Genomic DNA, 11,249 nt, shown 5'->3' on the forward strand with positions numbered 1-11,249 from the left:
ATAAAGTAGCTCCAATAGGTGAAAAAATGGGAGAAAGGTGATTAAGATGGCTTAGTCACATGTACAAAATACCATCTATGGCACCCATGAGTTCAAATCTGCTATCAATTAAACGCTCGCAACATATCCAAACTGTCCTCTGCAGCTGTACATTCGGAATATCTTTTTGTTGTTGGTACAGTCTTGGGAGCGTTTTGTTGGTAGCAATTTCTTAACGGGCACCCATGAGAAGAAGGATCCGCTGTAAATTGAAATGACTAGATGGCTAGCAAAAAAGGACATGATGATATGATGATGATGATGATAAAAGTAGTTATGTCTCTGCGTCTTATTCTGATTTGTTCTACAGGCTTAGTTTGTGAAGTGTATAAATATAAATATGTGCAATACAAATACATATAAAATATAAGGTTCTGCACTCTACAAATTTGTATTTGTACTTTTTTCAAACCGAGCCATAAGTTTTCCTTGAATTAGGATTGTCAATAGACTGCATATTGGCCCAACGCAGGTAGGTCCAATATGAGTTTGTTACAAATGAACCGGGTCCAATCCAATCCAATGAATAATTTGGACCATTTTGGATTGATCCAATTCAATGTCTGGACCTTTCAATCTGCTCAAATTGGTTTTAATTTAGATTGGGTCCAATTCAAACCTGGTCCATTGACACTCATACTCTTATCTTCTGTCAATGGACTGGATATTGGTTTAATCCGACCCAATCCAATATAAATTGATTATAGATGGACCAGATTCCATCCAATACAATAAATATTTTGGACCATTAAGTCTATACTTGTCCAATTCAATGTCTTATTGGTCCATTGACACCCCTACTTCGAATACATACAATGCAAGGAAGCTATGGCTGAAGTACTTCTTGCAAAGTCAGTTTAAAAAAAGATCAAACCAACTTATACATTAAAGCTGCATTTGACATTCCTTATTTTAAGGACTTATCTCCTTTTTTCTGTTAAAAAAGGGCTGTCATACCCTAATTTGGCATTCCTGTTTGATATCAACCGTCAAACAGCCCTTTATTTATGATAGCTTAGCTTAATGATGTAAGATCCAACTAATTTGTATTGTGACAACAATATGTGTTAGAACTACTCATAACCTAGTTAAACATGATAACACCAAGACAAATTCATATTGATTGCCACTTCATTCATAAAAAAGTTGCCACGAAGGATTTGATAAACATGCATTAGTTTGTCTTATTCTTCTTCTTCTTTGTAAAAATCCAGACCTAAATGAGTCAATTCTTGGTCCATGACCATAAGAGTATGGTATAAATTTTAGTGCCGGCGCCGACCTGACATAACCCTCCTTTATCCGGGCTTGGGACCGCGGTGTAAGAGAAGCTCACACTGGCGATTCATATAACCGACCCCATATACTTGGGAGAGGGTTGAGATGATGGTGATGATGACTTGACAAGCCAAGCCCAGCTAAAAGCAGAGTTCAGTCCATGCTCCACTTAGTTACAGACGGCCATAATTGATATAATTTTTATATAAAATTTCAAGGTCCAAACAGATCCATTGGTTGGACGGTTAGGGGTCTTTTGGGTTGGACTTGGATATACAAATTGATTCATGATTAGGGTTTTATTAGACATAGTTATTAAATAATATGTGGTTTCAAAAGAGAAATGATGGCATATCTATGGTGCTACTACATATAATAATCCCTGACCTATTTTAAATTTTTGCACAAAGACATAGTCTCGCTTTTGGATGGTCTAGGGAAGAAGAAATCAAGAGCCAAGAGCCTCCTATCTGTGGATCCAAAAGTGTTCTCTTCATAGGCAGTATTTCAAAATCCATGGGGCCAAAAGTGTGTGAAGATAGGGATTTGGACCGCCCACTTTGATAAAATTTTCACTAATTAAATGCCTTTTGGCCTGGGCTGCACGAGTGCGTTTGTGGTCCATACGGGCCCATTTGACCATTTCATCAGTCCAGCTGTGGATTCAGGGATTGCCAGTCTGGACTAGATAGCCAATCAACTTGTTACATGTGGACCGGTCGACTATATTTGTAAGGACACGTGTTTCATTTCAATTGGGTCTTCAGAAAATCTCTCCTAGAGTGGGGTTGCAGAGTTACCCAAGTACCCTCATTCAAACTTGCTTGGAGCCCTAGTAGAGGATTTCTCCTCACAGAAGTAAAGGTTCATACAAGTGAGGAGTACCTGGTTCCTTCTGTATGTCTGCAAGGAAGCCATGGCCAGATTGATCCGGCTCAACTTGACCACAGTTTGATCCGGTTTGAACATTGGAACTATTTGCATCATGTGTTCCCCACGTTCTTTACCAAATAAAGAAACAAAAGGTGTTGGGCTGTTGGCCCACTTGCAATGGTCCAGAGCAACCATCTGATGAATCACATCCAGTCATCCACTAATCACTAGGCCTAGGCGCTAGCTAAAAACAGATCTACCATCTACCCAGTAAGGTGATCTAAAGGCAAACTGATCTCTTAGATGGGACCCACAAAATTGAGGGCCCCAGTATGAGATGTGGAAGGAGAGTATCTGATCTCAAGGAACCTTCATGCATGTGATCACCATTTTCTCATCTTTTATAGTAGAGAAGTAGAAAGACAAGAAGCCTTCAAGCTTGGGCAGTTGGAATTTGGAAATCACATTCACACACAATACCGACAACCCAACAGAAAAAAACTGAAGATCATGATCTGAAACCTTTAGGAGGTATTAAGATTAAGACTGAATTAAGGAATAAACAAAGGAGGAAACATGCACCCACCACCATATGATACTTCTTCTTCCTCTTCCCACCTTTGTCTTTTGATTTAGTCCCATAAATAGTAAAAGAGAAGCTCAAAAAGAGAAAGAAATGCATCCATCAACATAATCATTATCATTACTATCATCACTAGATCAGCCCACATACCAGACTTAAATTCCAAACAATTCACTCTTTGCCTCTTTCTTTATTTTCCTGCTCTCATCTTTTTCTCTCTTTTTGCACCTGCTCTTGCGTGCATCTTCCAACACCTATGCCTCCTTTCTCAAGTTTTCTTTTATTCCTCCTCTCTCTCTTCCTCCCTCTTTCTCTTCAACCCAAGAAAGCTCTGATTCTTCCAAATATATGTATATTATTAACAAAGGGTCTAAAGATTAATCCCCCTTTTCTACAACTAATACAGCGGCATCAGTACTTATTTGAGAAATCTTAGCTGTTCTTTGTTTCAAATCAAGTAGAAAAATCCAGCCAGCCTCAAGAGGCTAAAGAGGAAGAACAACAGGAAGAACAGCAAGGGAAAAAAAAAGAAGCAAAGAACAGAAATAGAAGAAGAAAAGGAAGAAGTAGTTTGGAGTGATGGGTCCAAAAGTTCTTCAATGTCTCTTCTTCCTCTTCCTGGGTCTTCTATTTTGTTCAGGTGACTTATTTTTCAAACAGGGCTCTACTTTGTGCCATGTAGTTTGAATTTGATTGCCATTAATTCATCTGGGTATTTCATTCCTTCTTCTGATTGATCATTCCTATTGTTTGCTGGAAATTCCACCCTCTCTCTCTCGATCTCTCTATGAGACTACTTTTTTTTTTTTGTTTGTAATCATATTTCTTGCTTTATGTCTGGTATTTTGAATTTGCCTTTCTGTTCTTCATGTTGGTAAATATGGTCTTTGCCAGCACCAAACACTGAGTCAAGTTATTTGGCTCTGATCACACCAAGTATCTATTCTCAATTATCAACCATTAGAACTCTGGTCTGATGATTCTTCTCTTTTTAATTTTTATTCGGATTTCATTGGAGCGGTTAATTGAATATGAATACATTAATCCCTTCTTGTTATTAAAACGATACAAGTCTCACCTTGGTTCTGATTTGAACTTCTGTTTTCAGGCTTAAAAGTTGCAGAGAAAAAGGCTCCGATTGGCGCAACTTCGCACAGCAAAGAATTGGATCACAAGGGAAAATCGTTGGTCTCAGTTTCAAAGTCGACCACACAATTGGATGTCACCACACCAATAACAACCGTTCCGGTGGTCAATCCGACCACTCCGACAACAACGACCCCTACAACGACGCCGACAACAACCACCCCTGTAGTAAACCCAGGTGTAACTCCGGCGACCCCAGCCATTACAAGCCCGTACACCACTCCAACCACAGCCACCCCCATATCATCAGGTGGGAGCTGGTGCATCGCCAGCCAATCTGCATCGCAGACTGCTTTACAGGTTGCTCTGGACTACGCTTGCGGGTATGGTGGTACAGATTGTTCAGCAATTCAGCCAGGTGCAAGTTGTTACAATCCAAACACAGTTCGTGATCATGCTTCTTATGCATTCAATGACTACTACCAGAAGAACCCAATTCCTACTAGTTGCAACTTCGGAGGAGCAGCCATTATTACCAATGTTGATCCAAGTAAGCTACATCTGCAACCTAGATTCTTTTGCTTCCTGAAGTAATACATCATTGAAGACACAGAGACTGCCTAGAAAGTTAAGCTCAACTGGGCAATCCCAAATTTCCAGTCAGCATTCTTAATGATGTTGATCACAATTTTCACAGTCTAGTCTGAAAGTGAAACATTTCTCCTGGTGCATTACTGATCTTTCATCCTGTATCCAAGTATAGTTGGATATGGGTCTGTATAACTCTATTTCCCCTCTAATCAGAGAATCCTTTCCAGTCTTTCTGATTGCTCTTAACTTCCCAAACTGTAATCATGGAGAGGCGAATGAGTTTGCTTGAATTTATTTTCGAAGTTATGGTTTGAAATCTAACTTTCAGACATCATCTACTTTTACATTATTTGCAGGCACTTCGACATGTCAGTATCCATCAACTAGGTAAGTTCTTCTCAGCATCTGTAATTTCATTTTCTTCTGCTTGGTTCCAAAGAAAGAGTGCTCACTGGTTCTCACTATTACAGCACCGGCGCTTCGATTTTAAACACGACCAACCCAACTGGCTCTGGATCAACAGTTTATGGATCAGAACCTTCTGGCTCCACCGATTCAGCAGCCTCCGTTGCACATGGCTTGTCGCTTCTCTTCACCTCAACATGCCTCCTGCTGTCACTTCTCTCTGTAAATCGTCTCTGAAACAGATGGGTACCACAGTCACTTCGTCATTTGCAATTGGGATGGCAATTCGCTTAATTGCCATACTTGTTCTGCGTCCTTAGAGCATAAAGGAGCAGTTGCAGACCGATCATGGGAGATAATATTTATATCTTGAGGCTTTAGTCCTCGCAGTCAGGTCAGTGCTGAACTTGATCCATAAACGCCTATTGATCGGTCAGTCCAGAGCTCCCAGAAGACACAGAAGCAGCAATGTAATATGATGGTTTCCTATAGTGGTAGAGCATCAGTGTAGCTAGTTAGTTCTCTCTTTCTTTGTAGCGTTAAAGGCAATAAATTTTCAAACGAGTCCACATGCCTTTTGGACTGCTTTTGTTGTGCTTAGGCCAGTTTAAAGGATTATAGGATACAGTAGTGAGAAAGGATGGGTCTTAGCTTAATTTCCTCCACTCATCTGCTTATTTACTTATGAATAATTTGATTATTGGAGAAAGATGCTCAGGCTCCAAAATGCCTACTAGCTTAGGCGGCCTTTGGAAAATCTTTCTGTGCGGTCTTTTAGGCTTAGTTTGGAGGATTGAAAATTGGTCTTTTTTCTGTTTGGTAACAAAAAGCTAAGAAGCCCAGAAGATGTTCGCCCCAAAGACGAAATGGGGGAATTTCAAGAAGCTTCAAATGAAGTTTTTAAGATTTTCCGTAGGATAAGTATTCTTTAAATTCATTTTTGAAGGCCTGAATAAAAAGCATAATACGTCTTTTGGTCATCTCGACTGTTGGAAGATCTTTCTAAAATAAAAAGAGTAAACGGCACCTTACTCAGAGACCAGGTAATAAACAGAATAACTGTACCATACTTGATTTCGAAATCTGAATTCATTACCCTGGTAGAGGGAGGAGAAAGAAAGGGGGAAATTGTCACTTATTGCCATCCAGAAGTCCGTGAGAGAGGGGTCTGTGGTTACGGTATGTCTGTGCTCATCATCATGGTTTTTCGAAATCAGACTGGACTGAACCAGACAGTCGGACCGGAAAAACTGGCAACAGTCAGGTGACCGGTTTCAGTTTTCCTTAAAACCGGATTTTCTTCAAAAATCATTGATTTTGGTCAGTAAACTGCTGATCCGGGCAATTAACTATTCAAACGATTTTGACTGTTATTTTTTTAATTTTAATTTTTTTTGTCAGAATGGACTGACTGTTCGGTTTAAACAATCGGACCGTCGACCTGATAACCAAACCCCTGACTGGTTCGATCTCCGAGTTGGTTTTAAAAACCATGGTGCTCATTGTTCCCCTAACCCAACCCCAACTAACTGTTTCTTGCATTTCCAGGGAACCAAAGCCCACATTTAAAAGGGGACCCTTAAATGACTACTCAGCCGGCCCATACATCAAGCCTAAAATGTGGGCCCAGGACTGCCCTACACAGTCCTGGGCCAGGCATATCATATTATCCCAGACTGGGAAGGGCCCATAAGGTCAAGAAATTATGGCCCAAGGCCCAGCATGTTTTATATGCATGCCCGTGCTTAATAAGCCTATTGTTTATACGAATGCTCCTCACACATGTTGCTTCACAACGACTTTACAGGCACATTCTATCCTATATTGGGAATATTTCCCATAAATAATAATACATAAATATGACTATGTGAAATGTTCCCAATGCACAATGGGATGTACCTCTGTGGTCAGTGTGAGGCACCATTCGTGAGAGCAGATCCGGTCTCTCTTTATACACTATTTCAATGTGAGAGACCCACCTACGCACAGTCTTTAAAAAAATTAAGGAATTTTAGGTCAAGAGGCTCAGACCATTCTGATCGGCCCAGGAGAGGTGGCACCCCATGGCCCATACCCAATCTTTTCCCCTTTGTCCAGAGTCCAAAGAGAATTAAGCTTGAAGAACGAGCCCCAGCTTGAGGCTTGAGGTTTCAAATTCCAGTAAAAGCGGCGAAGGAGATTCCTCAGAAGCTTTGCTTTTCCACGTAATGTGGCAACTTCATGGGCCCCCAGAGGCTCAGACCGCACTACCACGCGGTCCCCTGGACCCAAGAAGTTCCCCCACAGAAAATCTTCCAGGTTTCTTAAAAGCAGATGTGTACCAAAAGCCAAACTCAGTAACGAATCTGATGGCACGCAGACCCAGAACTCGTAGATACCATCCTCTGGTCGTCAAAGAGAATTTGTTGAGAGCTAAGGGAGCAAAGCAACACATGGTTATTGCAGACAAGGTCAGCCTCCGTGCTCTGTCAAGAGCTCCATCATGCATTGTTTTCTACCCGACTAGTGGTGTTAATTGGACTGGATTTGGTCCAATTCGATCTAATCCAATGCGAGTTCATTATAAATCAGGTCCAATCCAATTCAATAAATATTTTAAATCATTTTGGACCGGTTTAATTTAATGTTTGGATAGTTTAATTTGTTCAAATTTGTTTTAATTTAGATTAATTCTAATTCAAATTTAATTCATTGACACCTATATTCTTATCTCCTATCAATGGACTATATATTGGCTCAGTCTAATCCAATTCAATATAAATTCATTATGGATGGATCAGATCCAATCCCATCCAATCTAATAAATACTTTGGACCATTAAGTCTGGACTAGTCCAATACAATATATCTTGTTGGTCCATCCAATTCGTCCAAATTGATTTTGGTTTGGATGGGGTCCAATCCAAAATCAGTCCAGTGACACCCCTACAATCCGCATTGAACCGTTCGAACTGTCACCCAAAAATTATCAATTTGTTCCAAACCCATTCAACCTAGGCAGTTGAACTGTCAATCCATTTGATCTGATCACCATGTCAAGATTACATTACGGGTGTACAATAGGTCGGTTTGGTTCAAACCGAGGACCTAACCGACTATTCGGTTTTACCATTTCCAATAACCGAACCAAATCAAATTATATTTTAGAATCAAACTGAACCTAACCGAATTTGGTTCGGATTTTGGTTTCGTTGAACCCTAGTTCCATATAAATGATAAGCATTTAATAAGTGTTATTAATTAAAAAATTTCAAATGGCCACAAAACCCAATGGTTTTAAATAATTAATTATTATTAATTAAAAGTTAGAATGACCCCAAAGCTCAACGGTTTTAATTAAACAGCTATTATTAATTAAAAGTTAGAATAGGCCCAAAAGCCCTATGCTAATTGGGAATTGGCGAATTGGCCATTTTCAAAATTAATTATTGATTAAAGAACAATTAATGACTAATAAACAATTAATAATGAGTCTAGGTTTTAATTAGTTATTATTAATTAAAATTTAGAATGGGCCTAAAGCCCAATGGAGAATTGATAAATTGTTCATTAGGAAATATAATAATTAATTAACATAAAGTATTAAATAAAAATTAATATTTAATATACTTAACTAAATAACAACATTAATTCAGTTTTCGGTTCAATTCAATTGAAAATTTCAGTCAAACTGAACCAGAACCAAAAACCAACTTTTTTTTTAGAAAATAAAAACTGAACCAACCAATACCTAAATTAACCGAACCGAATTAGCTTATTCGGTTTGATTTGGTTCGATTTTCGATTTATCAATCGAATTTGAACACCCCTAGGTTAATGTATGTACAAACTTTAACTTTAATTTTGTGCTTGATTGTCCAATTGGGTGATTAGTGATCTTTTCATTTTTTTGTGATTTTTCAAGTTCTACATGTTGGAATGCTTTGTACCCGTTCTACTAAAACCAACAAAACCATTGAACTGATGACCTGCAACCTACAACAGTTCAGCCTTCTTATTGATTTTTATAACATTGCCACCGTGGAGCAGGAGGTCAGGCTGTAGAATCTCAATCAAATTATACCAATTACCAACTAGACCAGTCTGGCCTAGCTAATGCAGCATTGAGGGGTGTTTATGCATGAAATTCCCTTGTCTTTTGTCTCCATCGTAAGATGCTAAGTGCCCGTTTGGTAAGGTTTTCGGGATGCTGATTTTTGTATTCTGAGCTGGGCCTCCACGAGGGGTGAAACTTGGGCGGGCCCAGCCCGAGCCTGAACTGGTCCAACCCGAAATTTTACATGGGCTGGGCTTGGATTTTTGGTCCTCGGGCTGGGCTCGGGCCCAAGAAGTTGGGCTTTTAATTTTTTAGGTTGGGCTCGGGCCTAACCCTTAGGTAGCCCGAACCCGGCCCGAGCCTGACCCAATTATATACATTTGTACATATATATATATATGTGTGTGTGTGTGTGTATATATGTAAATATTGCATGCATATGTATATATATATGTATATATACATACATATTTGTATATATAACATTTGCGATGGAGGGAGATTTGACCCAACCCTTTGGCCGTGCAACACGTGGAAACAACAGAGTGTGACCTGGCAGGAGCGCCAGCTCGGCACAGTAGCATACCCGTGATCCGAGGTGAGACCCGAGCTCTCCAAAGAGGAGCCCCGAGCTCCCCCAAAAGGAATCCACACCTCCCAGGAGAAAGAGCCCGAGCTTTCCCTTAGAGACCCCGAGCCTTACAAGGAGCACCGCAAAGGGCAAGAGCCCGAGCAGACCCACCTCAGGTCAGTTCGGGCCACCCTTCTATCTGAACTCAAGACTACCTCGCGCACCGCTCCGGCACTTTGGCTCCAAGTAGCATGACCGATTAGGTGTCTGACACATGACAGCCGCACTCCAACGGCCACCTGCCACCGCCATCTCAGACGTTGCAGAGACAGCCCTGACAGGGAAGACAGTGGCGGTTATGTCTGTCCCCGCAGAGGTGATGACACCCGATCTGGCAGAGGTATGGGAATGAGTGTACCAGGGTGGTTATAAAAAGCCCTCTTCCCCCAACGAATGTGGTATGTGATTTTTGTGCTCTTTGGTCTTGAAATCCATTGTTTTCCTTGCCTCCTCAAGAGTATTAACTTGAGCGTTGGAGTGTTCCTACCGGGTTCCTCCCCGGAAATCTCCAGTTTTTTCCTTGTTTCAGGCATCTTCAACTCTGTCAAAGGCAAGGTGACCGATAGTAAGGACCGATCGGATTGTGCATCATCATTTGGCACCATCTGTGGGAAGACTTCAAAAGGCCTTCCCTAACCTTTAACTCTCTCTCAAAGAAACCTTTAGTATCCATGGCTTCCTCCAGCAATAACAGGCACAACACCGACTTGAATGCTGTAGGGGAACACCCTCAGCCCGCCACTGTATGCATCGGACAGTTCACCGTCCCCCTCTCGGCGGACGAAATCCCTAGCTCAATGCACCAAGCACGGTAGCACCTATGAATGTTCCCAGAGTTTTTGTCTTCAGCTTGAGGGCATATTGTATGCATGTAGGAGGGCCCACCATTTGGCTTGTAGTGAGTTTGTTGCTGCAGTTCTTTGGCTTCCTGAGAAAATTTCATTATCTTCCGCTGAGAGTATCTGAGCTCCTGTTCCTGCGATAACAGATGATGGAATAAAGGAACCATCAATGAACATTTTATATTTTGTGGCTAAGATTATATGTGAATGCATAAATGATGGATGGGAGGGCTGTATGGCTGGGCTTGGCATTAGAAGCCAGTACATATGATGAAGCAGGCTCTCTGGATTTATGACATGATTCTTCTGTAAGGCCGCATTTCTCATGTCCCATATTAGTCTGAAAAGAACAGGGAACTTTGCAATGAAGACCTGCTTTTCTTCTTTGCTTAGACACTTTAGTTTAGTGTCTATCCATTCCAGCATGAAACGATAAAGTTCCTTGTTCCTTACGTGCTCTGGGTTTATTCCTATGGACGATGCTGAACGTCATACCGCCCTAGCATAGGAGCATTCAAAGAAGAGATGTTGCCAAGTTTCTGTGGTTGTGTGGCACTGAGGACATTTCTTCTCTTCTTCAGTGAGGAAGTGCCATTTATCCTTTGTTGGAACACCATTCCACCATGCCTTCCACATATAAATTTAGAATCTCATTGGAACTTTGCATTTCTATATGAGGTTCAAATTCCGGTGTTGTCCTGAGGATGAAGCATGTGTTGACATAAAGAACCCATAACCCGATTTTACATCATACACTCCAGATTTTGATTTTTTCCAAATGAGCCTGTCAGAAGAGAGATTATGAGCGATGATAGTTTGACAGATTTGGTGGCAACTGTCTTGCTTTAAAAAAATTCAATTTTCCTTCGATCCCATTCACCTGTTG

At 40.7% G+C, this 11,249-nt stretch overlaps 1 protein-coding gene across 1 annotated transcript; it reads left to right on the top strand.

The window, feature by feature from the left end:
• Window positions 1–3,205: 3,205 nt before the first annotated feature.
• On the top strand, window positions 3,206–5,684 carry LOC104587681 (uncharacterized). Its single transcript, XM_010245381.3, has 4 exons — window positions 3,206–3,413; window positions 3,882–4,409; window positions 4,807–4,837; window positions 4,921–5,684. The coding sequence occupies exons 1-4, from the start codon at window positions 3,353–3,355 to the stop codon at window positions 5,090–5,092; spliced, it is 792 nt and encodes a 263-aa protein (XP_010243683.1). The 5' UTR covers window positions 3,206–3,352; the 3' UTR covers window positions 5,093–5,684.
• The last annotated feature ends 5,565 nt before the right edge of the window (window positions 5,685–11,249 follow it).

The sequence above is a fragment of the Nelumbo nucifera genome, chromosome 3 (genome assembly GCF_055504915.1).
Source record: "Nelumbo nucifera cultivar China Antique chromosome 3, China Antique-T2T, whole genome shotgun sequence".
Classification (NCBI taxonomy): Eukaryota; Viridiplantae; Streptophyta; class Magnoliopsida; order Proteales; family Nelumbonaceae; genus Nelumbo; species Nelumbo nucifera.